Source organism: Paramisgurnus dabryanus, chromosome 13 (assembly GCF_030506205.2).
Source record: "Paramisgurnus dabryanus chromosome 13, PD_genome_1.1, whole genome shotgun sequence".
NCBI classification, from domain to species: Eukaryota; Metazoa; Chordata; class Actinopteri; order Cypriniformes; family Cobitidae; genus Paramisgurnus; species Paramisgurnus dabryanus.
In genome coordinates, this window is record NC_133349.1 from 17,612,607 (window position 1) to 17,625,639 (window position 13,033).

Below are 13,033 nucleotides of genomic sequence, written 5' to 3' on the forward strand. Positions count from 1 at the left end.
ACATTAAATCTAAAGCCATTCAAAAAGACATTCTTGGCCTCAGGTTCCAATAGCTGTTCTGACACAAAGTAAAAAATGACTGTGGTGTACTATTGGCTAAGGCTCTGTTTAAAGCAAATGTCAAAACAAACAAACAACAAACAGAAAGAGAACAAAAAAACATAACAGGTCAGTAAATAAATGTGAAAGTCCAATGGCAATTCAAAAGAAACGACTATAAAAGCAACAAAAACCGAATAACACCCGGTAAGTAAAATAGTTTATGTACATTCACTACTGGATGTTGCAATGAGCTATTTAAACAAATATGAATTTGCAAATAAACATAAGCGAGTGACACACATGTATATTAATTTCTAATATATAATAAAAACAGTGTGACAAAGAACAGCAAAACAGATATCGCTTGGCCCATCTGCTTTCGCATGCATTGACATGCATTTTTCCAGTAGAGGATGTTACTGCGGAGCTGCTGTGAAGGGGTGGAGACAGAGCTCAGTTAATACTGTGGAGCACAGTGGGTGGGGGGCTGAATTTGGGATCGGGCAGAATTAATTTAAATCTCATCAAATGGTGCTCTAGAAGCCTCCAGCACTGCACAAAATCTACACGGAGTGCATACTTTCAACAATTTATGGACTAAAAATGTGACCATCACTGACTCGATTTGGATATCAGGATAGGGTGCAGGCAGCATCTCTAAATTGGGAGTGTTACCTGATACTTACAAAAAAATCCTCAATATCTTCCTGGCAAAAGGTTACAGCAACAGAGAACCAGATGTCGCTGTTAAACAGGAAAAATAGTTTGGGTGTAAATGAAGAGATTACAGTATTTTTGCAGTAAGCCAAAGGAGAAGTCGAGGCTCATAGTGATTTGGGGTACTCGGGAACAGGCCTCGAAAAATCTGGACTCATGCGTTGCCATGGAAACGGCCTAGCAGCAGGTGGGAGGGATTTTCTCCACAGAGATCCAGATGAGGAACGTTCCGCATTCCTATTTTTGGCAGAGCCCGTTCTTTAGGGGTGAAACCCACACTGAGAGATGGATGCGAATAATACTTTATTCTTCTCCATCTACTGACAAAAGACTATACGTGCTAGCACATTTTTCATCAGCCATAATGAAGCTGTGCATGTTGTTGATACAGCACACAAGGAAAGAAGTGTTAATACACAAGGACACTTTTTATCAGCTAAAAGGCCAAAAAAAGTATATAAATCATGACGAAACGTTCAAATCTACAGAGGAATCATCTCGCCACTGTTAAGCACGAAAAACATGCCTTGTAACACATTTTGACTCAATAACTCAAGAGAGTGGACATCACGTGTCTGTCTGTGAAGGCCTAGCTGCTCAGCTGTGTACATTATCTTCAAAAGAAACCAAATCCCTGTTGCCAGCCACAAACTTCTATGGCTGCTGTCCCAGAGAGTTATGAAATACTGAAAAAGGTCACACCGGGATCTAAAGCAATGCTTCTTTGAACCTCAGAAGTACTTTGTTTAATAAAGTACTAAGCTGGTAACACCAGTTTGTTGACATGATTTAGTGGTTATCATTTAAACACAATAAAGCTTTCTTTAACATTTATGCATTTAGGGCCAGTTCAAAACCTAATGACAACTTTAGTCTTTTTTATTTCATAAGCTTAGCCTCAAATATTCCAATACAATACAAAAACAACTCTTCAGCTGCTTTAAGTCAGTCTCTGGCACATTTTACGACTTTTAACAAATCAGAGTCATACCACTGGGCAGCGATCACTGCTGTCATCCATCTGCAAGTTTGAGTCACGGCACACAAGAGGGCTGAATCATGGAGATCACACTAAGATCTAAAGATCTCCATGGCACCAACCCGACCTTTTGAGGAAAACTAGGGAGGTAGAAATTGAATATGGATAAACGAAGTTTGTTTGTTTTATACCCTTTCTATTTGGTCTAATGCATTGCAATCTGATGGGAATTAAATCAGCATTGTTTCGTCATGCAATGATTTCATAACTGACGTGAAGTAAACAACAGCCTGTCTATATTTAGCTAATATAGCAGAAACTGAAACATAACTGCATTAGTTCGTAACTGTGCTGCCTGAGAAGAAATAAAGTGTGGAAATTCCTTAACTCAGTTCAGGCTGAGGCAAAGTTTGGAAAAAATATCACTTTTCCTATTTTTGCATTCATAGGTGCAAGCACATTCCCAAAAACTGCTCTCTGTCTCCATGTCTGGAATCATCTTCAAAATAAAACCTTCTTTAAACGATGTATGATATCTGATTTCACATCAAATTATTGGTTATTTAGGATCACAATAAGACACCACAAACATACGATGCTGAGAGGGTTGGTCTGGCTCTAATGTACAAACACAGCTGTTTTTTATCTAAGTCATGCTCAGTTTGGACTCCATACCATTGTTTTGCCATCACAAATAAACTTACCTGTCAGAGATGGTCTCCTTCTCAGGCATACAATGTCTGTGACGTCCAGGTCCTGTGTGGAAAGTTTTCCTATTCTCATTCAATGGTTGTTTTTCTTCACCTAGGAAAAAAAGTTGGATTATTATCTTGGAAGTTTATCTAAATGTCTCAATCATTTCTGATGAGGGCTCAAAGGCATCGTTTCAAAGATAATACACTTCCTCTCCAAACTAGAAACAGACACTCCTCGTAGCAGAGAATGCTGACTTAAGGTAAAGCCCTTATTTTCTTACGGTACATTCACACGGGGCAAAAGCATTAACGCTTGACAAAAGGCTTGTCTGAAGCGTGGCCAACAGCCAATCACAGTGGCCGCAACACATGCTCCGGTCTTGCATAAACGAAATTGGCTGGCTCGCACTAGGTTGATAAGGCGATCTGATCACGTTAGCACTTAAAAAGTTTAGAAATGTTCAACTTTTACCGCGAGCAACAGCAGTGACGCGACTTTGGCCCTGTCCCAAATGGCCCACTTGTGGACTACCCCAGAGTCCACACTTTGATGACATCATGTAGTGCAGACTTTAGGGACCCTTGACACGAGTCCACGAGGACTTCTGGGTTGATAAAGTGTGCGAAGCCTGCTGCAGTGCGGGCTCCGCCGAAGACCGTATCAAGGGTGCAAAGGGGGCGCTGATGAGCACACTTTGGAGCGGAAAAATGACAGATGGGACACCCTACGGACTTTGCGACCACGCACAATTTAAGGCCCCGAGACCGAAAGTCGACATGAAGTGTGCCATTTGGGACAGGGCCTTTGTTGGATTTACAATTCAGTTCGGCAATGCATAATGTCACCCATTAAAAGTAAATGAGAAGCATTAACGCTTTCGCCCCGTGTGAAAGTACCGTAATGCAAAAGCTGCTAAACGCCACCTCCATCAATGATATTACTCAAATGCTTTAAGCATGTATTATACATGTTCATCAAATACTTTGCTTCAAATCTGCTTAAGTTTTCTCACTCTCATGTTGTTAAATACCTGTATATTAAATGTCATTATTGAACACAAAGGAAGATATTTTGAGGAATGTTTGTAACCTTTCATGAACCCCATTCACTTTCATTGTATTCTTCAACAGAAGTGAATGGGCTCATAATCGGTTTGGTTACTAACATTCCTCAAAACATTCCTTCTTTCGGGTTCATCATAAAAAAATTTATACAGGTTTGTAACAACATGAAAGTGAGAAAATATGAAAGAAGTTTCATTTTTGGGTGAACTATCCCTTGAAAAGGCTTTGTTTGATGTTTTTAGCAAAGTCCTCTAAGTGCATGAATGATGAATTGGATGAACGACAGCAAACCAAATGCCCATGGATCACATTCAAACTTGGGTCCCTTGTGAAACTTGAAGCTGAATAAAACCCGAATGTGGCGGTGACATGGATCACAGCACTCCCTAATGTGTTGTTCAGTTTCTTTATTTTCACAATCTGACTTTCATCATTGGCATTGTTTCTAGTTGCATCTTTAGTGATTTTGCAACTGTTTACTATGTCTTGTCCAAAGTGATGGCCTGTATACTAGGGTTGTGACAATTAATCGGGCAAATGCGCGTTTTCTCAATGAATGATTTTAAATTAATTACGGTGAAATGCAGCCACATCCAAAAGCCAGGGGGCGCTCTCGCTTAGAAACACCATTTGTTCCACAGAAGAAGTAGCATTACTAACACTATTCCAGGAATTATCTAGAGGCATATTTATATCGCTGTTCTTCAGATTGTTTCAGGTATTTTCATGATAATAAAGAATATTTTAAATGATTGTGTTTGACGAGTGTTGCTTTTTTAAATGCACGTTATAAACGACTCCAACTTGTAGTGATTTTAGATTGATAAGGACTTCCTACTGATCACGGAGCCGTAGTACATGCACAAGCTGTGCATGAAACACTGAATCGGAGCCTTAAGATTCAGAATCGATTTTAGACAGGTCTTTTTAATGGGAACGCGATGCATCGATGCACATCCCTACTGTATACACATAGAGGGTTTTCCCGCGAAAGACAGTCTAATTAGTTTTTATTGCCATTAAAGTAAAATGACTGAACCTAAAAATGAAATCCAGTGAAAAAAAATTCATCTTACAAGATGCACTTAGAGGGTTTTGCATCAAATGTAGTTGGCCTAATCTAATAACTCTATAGTTTGAAAAACAAATCAACAATCCAGCCAAATAACCTGAAAAACAAATCATCATCATTATAATTAAATCAACACGTATTCTGTTCATTGTTCAATAATTAACTTTTACTATTTTAAGTCGGTAAACAATTTATATAAAAATATAGAGGCAACATAACCAGAACAACAAAGGAACTACAACACGTAATTTTATATCATGCTGTTTAACATTTGTGGTACTTTTGCTCTGCCTCTTAGGAACAGGTGCACCTAACAGGCAACCGCTCTTCATCCCATGTTACATAAATTGAGAATGGTTCAAAGTTACATAAAAACTACTATGAAAGAGTGACAAATCAGAGCCTTGGTCTCTCATCCATAATCTAGAATAAGAATAATATGCAAGTTTACCAGCTGTTAATCTATGCTTGCTAAAAGAGACATTGTGATCACTGTTAAAAATATGATTAACTGTGCAGCTTTACTTAATCTTTCTGAATCATCAGCATTATTATCATTCGTGCATAATCATCATTATGCTTCTCAATATTATGGTCTGTGCAGTTACATGCAGCCTCCTTTTGCATAAAGCTGGGCCGTGACTGAAAGAAAGTAGGGCAGAATATTGGCAACAGTGAGCCAGTTCAACACAGTGACGGCAAATGTTGCACATTTCCCCTTCTAGGAAAGCAACCATTTTTAACCGGTTTTCTTTTTCTTTTTGGGACATCTGTAACTCGGAAGAAGTGCGGATTAACTGACAAGAATCTACACCACCATGACCCATCTGCATAAGAGCCCAGCTGTTTATACTGCCACAAAAACATATTCAGAAAATCAGCCCGGACAAACATGCTCCAACAGATATTATAAAGATAATAATTAGATACAGCATGTAAAATGAATATAACCTAGCACAGTGATGTAACACGACTTGTTGCGCGCACATTACACAGTAAACAAGGCAGAGAAGAGCTCATCAGGGCAGTATGCCACACTAACCAAAACTTAGTAGTATCGCACATCTTTTCCAGGACATGAACACAGAGGGATGACTAACAAATAACCCAGCACCGATGCGAGGCCAGGCTCCCTGACAAAGAGGCTCTGCTTTCAGAGTCATGACCACCACCAGCGACAGAGAAAACACAGCTTTCATGGTAGCCCAGCCCACGGCTGTGACATCAGCGACTGTCGGCTTAGTCACCAACAGCCCGAGCTATGAGGCACAGGCAGCAACAACCACCTCCTCAAAGACGTCAGCTCCTCATGAACGCAGGCAGCCATTTTGAATCCAGCCAGTCACCTGGCACAAACCACATTTTGTGCCAAAGCTAGTCAGGCATAGTTGTGGTCTTGAGTTTTACTTCTGACATTGTGTCACTACTTCGTATCAGTTACCTCCGTCTTGACTCTATGCAGAAAACCATTGTAACAAGACAAGTCTGCCTATCCTTAATACACATTTTTAAGGTGAATGTTAAGGATCGTCAAGTATATGTTTGCCAGGCTGGGCACGAATAGTTTTATCAAAATGGCATTAGTCCCAAATCAACTCAAAACTGTATCCACATGCCAGTGGTTTAGTTTAAATTTAGTGAGGACGACACTTGTTAAACACTTGAAAAAGCACATCTAATAAAATATTTTATTTGAATCTAAACCTTTCTATATATCAGTTAAGCCAAAAATCTGCTATGTTTAATAAACACTATAATGTACTGTTGTTCTGCTTGGTCATTGGGCAAAGAAACTTGTTTAAGATTGGAGATAAATATAAGTGTTTTGGACAGGCACAATAAAATGTGCTATCTTGTCCTTTGACCATATGCTATAATCTAACAAACAAAACCTCTTATTATGCAGGCTGCACATGACATACTAGGAGCATTGGGTGAAATGGACCATATTATACTGTACAGATACATGCATATTATCCAAGTAGGCTAATATGAGGACACAGAAACATGATAAAAATCTAAAAGATCTAAAATAATAATAGTTTGTCCTATGGATTTGACTTAAAATAAAAACTCAAGAAATCCTTCCGCTTCAGTGAAACTGCTAGGCAATATCCAATCAAAGCTCACAGGGGAAATATTCCCAAACGGAGTTGCCAGTAACCTGTTCATAGGAAATCTGATCTAAAATCCGGTCTGCACATACTTAGAGACAGCATTTGGTGTTTAAAAAATGAATGTGAATGACAATTAACAAACATAAAGTGTATGCGGTTAGTTTTGCACATCAGAATCACATAAGATGTACTATAAAAAAATCACTTCTGTTAAGACTGAACGAAATGTTGGTGGTTTATTCTACTATACGATTTTAACAACTCAAAATGCAATTCCTATGTTATGTTAAATAAGTTATTTTGGAAATTTACATTATATAAAGGTAGAGGGTCTAGAGGTAAATGCTGCAGTGATTCTCTCATAGTGTGGATGCGACAATTTTGGTAACTATAACACAGATGTGAACACAGTGCTGCAATGTGGCTCGCGTCTGATGCGTGTGCATGCAGTATGGTCGTGGAAGGCGTCACCACTGCCTACATCATACGACACCAACCCGAAATCAAAGTAGTTGCGTGCCATGCTCACTTCATACAACTGCATGCATTAATATATCATAGTTAGAATTGCAATAACGATTGTTGTATACATTGAAAGAGAGGGTTTTACTGAGACGAAACGGAGTCCAATAAAATTACTTGGACCGACGTAACGCCATGTCGACATTGGTAGCCATATTTTGCTGGTTATTTCGACATCAGAGAAGTAGACATGTTCTCGCGCCTATTCCCCCTTAACTTTACCAATTCCGAAAAACTTTCCCCAAGCCACACAAAATCACGGCATTGGTAACAATAAATCCGAGGTTATCGGGTCAGGTTATTGCGGTTATTCAAGTGATTCGCTTTGCACAATATGCTAAAGACAAACAAAGTTAAGCGAAAACAATAACTGAACTCACAATCACTTTAAAGCACGTACCAGTCAACAACTTATCGTATATCCAAACAACGTCTGTAACTTGGAGGCTTGTTTGCTCATTATCTAACCGAGGCCGTTTTTAATTCAGCCATTCTTACCTGCCCACCACCAACGGAAAACCTTGTGATGTGAGGCTATTGACAGCTAAGGTCCAAATTTGCGTACTTTTCCACGTGTGAAGCGCGCGATCGTAAAGATTCAACCGAATCCTAAAGACAACAGCCGAAAAAAAATCGCGTTCACAGGGGGATCTACGCCAAAACCCACATGATCAACTACGTCAGCAGACGTATTTGCATACGATACAAGACGCCGGTCCATCCTGACTGTGGAAATAAAATCCTAAAAGTAAAAGTTTCTTAATGGCCGATGCTAAGCTATAGCTTGAGTGCAAGTGCGGCAGTTCACTTCACCCCTGTGCTTCCCTCTTTGAGATAAAAGCACTGTTGTTTTGACGTCCCCTGCGTTAGTTTGGATCACAGGTCATTGAATATTAAGCACTGTATGGAAGACCAGTGGCTGAACGGATCTTTAGCTCTTTCTCTCTTTTTACTCCCCTCCCATCCTCGCCTCTGTCCCCTCTCCCTCCCTCTTCTCATCCCCTCCCACGTTTGCCTGTATCTTTGGTTGTGCATCACAACAGGACAACTTGTAAAAAGAGACATTACTGTATGTGGAAAGGTAATGAAAACGTGTATCCTTCCCAAACTAAAAGTATTTAACAGTCATATAGAGAAACAAACCAGGTTCTTTAATGGCTGTATGTAAAAACACAAAATAAAATGCTGGGCATGCAAAAAAAAAAAAACTTTTAATGCCAGCAACAAAGAAATAGGTAACATTTCATAGCACAAGTTTCTTTCATTTCTTTTGTAAATTCTCAGATGCTTGTTTCTCTTTGCGCATGCAGCAATGGGTTATGAATACTGCTGCAGAAGCTAATGAATAATTCATTAATCAGCACTGATCCGCAAGTCTTTGGATATATTTACATACAAATAAGAATCTAATGAATTATTAATATACATTAACTTGATCTTTGTACTTTTTTCTTTTTTGTCATTCAGTTTAACTTAAATGCAGATGTTTTATTCATCACTAAAGTATCACCTGTACATTTGCTTGTTGCTATTGCGTTTAACGCCATCTACAGGATATATTATGTAATGTGCTAAAATAATTATTTGTGGCTGTTTCCTGCTTACAGAATGTGAAAATGTAATGGGTAAAAATCAACAGGTTGATGTAGTTACTCAAATTTGTCATAGAACAAAGTACAAAACATAATTTCCTTTAAATTATAAACTATTTATTGGTTTTAAATTAATTACACCATTTGTTTATTAATTACAACACAAGCTGCTACTGTAATAAAACATATATTCATTAAACTTCAGTGTAATTTGGTTAACTTTGTGTTTTTTGTTAAAGTGATACACTTTACATAAATCATATGAACAAATAAACAACACAGAAATTAGTTGCACAGATACACACAATTGATCAGTAAAAGTAGGCCTAAAAGTAGGATATTAAATAATAATATCATTAAAGATTATATTTCATTGTGTAATATGAAACACACTGATACACACACAGAGTCGAACCTGAGCTTCATGAATGTGTATTGATTTGGTGGGCTAGGCAAAGTCCTGTATCCCTGGAGACAAACTGATTGAGAGTAGACTTTGCACTGCACAGATCATAATAGGAAGCAAAGTGGTGCCAGGCTAAAAGGTAAGTGCCAGATCTAATCTAAATTAAATTCAACGATATTATCACTTTACAAATTACATCATAAAAGAAAATTAGATCTCGATCAACTGTTATTACATTTGTGAAAAAGATGGTGAGTCTAATAGCATTTGTTTGTTAATTACGTGTATTACAAGAGCATCAGTATTGTTAAAATTATCTGTGGTTGACGATGACTGTCGGTTTCACAGAAACAGATAGATGATTACCTGTTTCTAGATTTGTTTTGTTAGTTTTTCCCCCAACATTTTTTGTCAAATATTTTCAGATATTTTTATATAAACTGTTTAATTTTTCATTATAACTAAATAAAAGAAAAATGAATAGGAAATAATAATAAATAATAAGTATAAATCTTACAGAGTTAAATACAAGGAAAGCACCTTATCAAGGAAAAAACATACAGGGATATCACACTTGTCTATAAACTCTAAATTTCCATCAGTTCCACAAAAGCATCGCCATCTAGATTATCCAGGAAATCTAGATTTTACCAAATTGACCAAACTACATGGATTTTATTTTTCAAAAAATAAGTAATCTTTTCTAAAGCAAGACATGAGGTCATCCGCTTTATCCAATTAGAAACAGTAGGACTTTCTTCTTTATTTCCAGTAACATGCAATTACACGTTTAGCTTCCAGTAAACAAAAAATTAGGATTCTGAGGGCAGATATGTAATATACACAATCAAGGGATATCTTTACCAATGATTAACCCAGAAACAATGAACTTTAGTACATTCCCACATACAATAAATTAAAGTTCCCCTCTCTTGTTTACATTTGTAGCAAATATCACACTCTAAAAATGGCTGGGTTACTTTTGACCCATAATGGGTAAATATTGGACAGAACACGTGCTGGGTTAAAAATTACCCCATGCTGGGTTAAAAATGACCAAATGTTGGGTTGTTGTTATGCAACCAAAGGGGTATAATAACCCGGCAATGGGTTAAAATAACCCAGCATTGGGTCAATTTTCAACCCAGCATGTGTTCTGTCCAATATTTACCCATTATGGGTCAAAAATAACCCAGCCATTTTTAGAGTGCAAGAATATTCGGGTTGAAGTGATGTTATTTAACTGGAGTGATATATATATATCTGTTTGACCATTTATACTGCAACAGTCTCAAGTGGGTGTTCGTTGTCTGAGTTTGGGCTTTTAAGCAGGCCGTTTGCACTCTTCCTCAGTTATATCAGACCACCATGCTTGGAGTCTGTCATTAAATGATTCTTTGGATTTGGCCACAAGTTGGAAACCTAACCTCTGCCTGTTTTGTTAGTTCTTAGCTAATATTTTCATATTTTGCTTTATTAGTGTTGTTGATAGAGACAATATGAGCACTGTGCAGCCTCCCCCTTCATACAACCCCTATTATGCCCCGCAACATCCAAATGAAATGCAGGGCAAAGTTGGGGAGGCACCTGTTGGAATGATGCCCCCAGCTGATGTACAAATCGATATAGGATTTCCAGACAGCAGTCCCCCAGAGTATAACATAGGCTTTGAAAATGTGAACTGCTTTTCAGATGCCTCCATAAGACGAGGTCAGTTGTGATCTCTTGAAGCTTTACTTTAATCACGTCATGTCATTAGTAAAGAAATTCCTAATGAGTTATACTATAATAGATGTTTTTTGTGACTTTTTTGTATGTGCTGCACACAGGTTTCATAAGAAAAGTGTACCTGACGCTTACGGTTCAGTTATTACTAACAGTTGGGATAATTTGTGCTTTTCTCTATTGGTGAGTAGACCGGCGGTGTTTAACCTGTTTCAAATCATTACATAAATTATATAATAATGTGTACTGAGTTATATTGACTTTAATGCCTTTAGCACCTGTTTCATTGATAAGAACTAAATGTATTTGTTTTATGTAACATATCATCAGTTTAGTGAACAATATAGTACTGGTTGGTAAAGAGAAATTTATACATTTATGTCCATATTTATTGTTACTTTTGTAGGGTGACACTCAAAGACTGGGTGAGAACCGCATCATGGTTTCCCTACACTATGATGTGAGCATTTAGTTATTATTCTTAATGCCTTTTGCATGCTTTAAAGATGAAGTGTGCAGTTCATGCGCAACTAATAACAGTGTTATAACCTTTATCATCTTTGCTTAAAATTCACAAGGTGTGCAACATTTGTTCTAATCATTGTGCTTGCTTGTTGTGGAGACATACGCCGAAAGGTTCCCTTAAACTTCATCTTCCTAGGGCTGTTTGTAAGTTAAAGCAAAGCGCCCCTATAGTGTTAAAATGTGGTGGGCCACTGTGACAATTTTGTAATGGCTAAGTTTTTCTGTATTAATATAGACGATTGCTGAAGGTTTGCTTCTTGGATCAGTAACAGTGTAAGTGAAATGCATCATTCTAACAGATTGACATATATGTCGATTAATAGTCATTACAGCCTATTGGTGATGTAAAAATATAAATAAACTTTTTTATTACTATGCAGGTTCTATTCAGCAGAGGCGGTGCTTTGGGCAGCTGGTGCAACTGCTTTAGTGTCCCTTGCAATGAGTTTGTTTGCAATCCAGTCTAAAGTAAGTACTTCCAGTGAACTGAACATATGTATGAATAAACAGAATTGATGGCTGCAAAATGTAAACTGTATTAGTAATAATTTATTGAGGTCTTGCTTGTTTTTAGTGGGACTTTACACTTGCTTCTGGAAGTATGTGGGCAATATGCTGGACACTGTTATCTTTTGGATTACTTTGTGCCATTTTGAGATCTCAAGTAAGACAAGTCAACATTTACTTCCTCCACTCATCAAAAATGTTCACTTGTTTTGTTTATTTACGTTATGTGTGTTAACTTTTTTGTTCCAAAGTATCTGTACATCGTTTATGCATCGCTGGGAACATTGGTCTTCTCTTTGGTAGGTGCACTTTTAAAAAAACGAAATTATTTGTTACGTCATGCTTTGTGGAAATGTAAATATGCAGACTTCATGTGCATCTCGAGTCTATGACATTATTATGCTAAATAGCACAAATCTACTACTTCCATAACCCCACTGTCTTCTTTCATTCTCTATTTGTAGTACTTGGTGATGGACACTCAGTTAATCCTTGGTGGAAAGCACAAATACAGCATCAACCCAGAAGAATACATCTTTGCTGCGCTCAACTTATACCTTGACATTGTAACAATTTTCTTATTGTTACTTCAACTTATTGGATATTGTCGTTGATGTGATTAATAAGACGATTTAATGGATGCCCCACTTATTCAAGCACTTGTCTTATGTATGTCCATGTGGTTATTGTTTACTCCATTGTGGCTGTAATATATTGCGCTGAATCCTCATACTACTGTATTTTTGTAAGTTACATTTATTAAAGAGTACTGTCATTCACTTTCTGTCATTTTTAATAAATCAAGGAAGCTGAAAACAAAAAATGCAATAGACTTACAATGCTTTTCTCTAAACACAATGGTAAGAACAATGAAATAGCTCATTACACCTAAAACTCTACAAGCTGATGTTCATAGAAATTAATGTATTTATTTTACCTGGCTAGATGCATTGTACATAGGTTAACAACAACTGCCAAAGTTTTTGTATATGGGGTTTACTTTTCTTTAGTCAATATAAATAAGCCTATCAACATTTTACATAGTTCTTTTTGTATCAAAAGCAAATCA

The 13,033-nt window shown here is 37.4% G+C and overlaps 2 protein-coding genes across 8 annotated transcripts in view; one reads left to right on the forward strand and one right to left on the reverse strand.

Annotated features, from left to right (window-relative positions):
* The window catches only part of zhx2a (zinc fingers and homeoboxes 2a), a 13,323-nt gene extending 5,221 nt beyond the window's left edge, over window positions 1-8,102 (reverse strand). For 2 of the 7 annotated variants that reach the window (XM_065245606.2, XM_065245602.2), the window contains exons 1-2: window positions 7,708-8,102; window positions 2,443-2,542 (exon numbers count right to left, since the gene is read on the reverse strand). The gene's annotated coding sequence lies outside the window, so the exon portion shown is untranslated. Of the gene's footprint in view, window positions 1-2,442; window positions 2,543-5,612; window positions 7,562-7,589 lie in introns of those variants that run through there. The other 5 variants (XM_065245607.2, XM_065245603.2, XM_065245604.2 and 2 more) reach the window with 4 other exon arrangements.
* A 1,201-nt stretch (window positions 8,103-9,303) lies between these two features.
* On the forward strand, window positions 9,304-12,743 carry LOC135743168 (protein lifeguard 1). The gene is made up of 10 exons (XM_065260737.2): window positions 9,304-9,346; window positions 10,688-10,917; window positions 11,037-11,115; window positions 11,339-11,392; window positions 11,511-11,601; window positions 11,693-11,730; window positions 11,838-11,925; window positions 12,032-12,121; window positions 12,216-12,263; window positions 12,429-12,743. The coding sequence occupies exons 2-10, from the start codon at window positions 10,707-10,709 to the stop codon at window positions 12,576-12,578; spliced, it is 849 nt and encodes a 282-aa protein (XP_065116809.1). The 5' UTR covers window positions 9,304-9,346; window positions 10,688-10,706; the 3' UTR covers window positions 12,579-12,743.
* The last annotated feature ends 290 nt before the right edge of the window (window positions 12,744-13,033 follow it).

Excerpts from the sequence above, each read along its gene's own strand:
- LOC135743168 (XM_065260737.2), top strand. The coding sequence starts at position 10,707 with ATGAGCACTGTGCAGCCTCCCCCTTCATACAACCCCTATTATGCCCCG. Across the intron at positions 11,926-12,031 it reads TGTTTGCAATCCAGTCTAAA|TGGGACTTTACACTTGCTTC; the intron begins GTAAGTACTTCC and ends GCTTGTTTTTAG. Across the intron at positions 12,122-12,215 it reads GTGCCATTTTGAGATCTCAA|TATCTGTACATCGTTTATGC; the intron begins GTAAGACAAGTC and ends TTTGTTCCAAAG.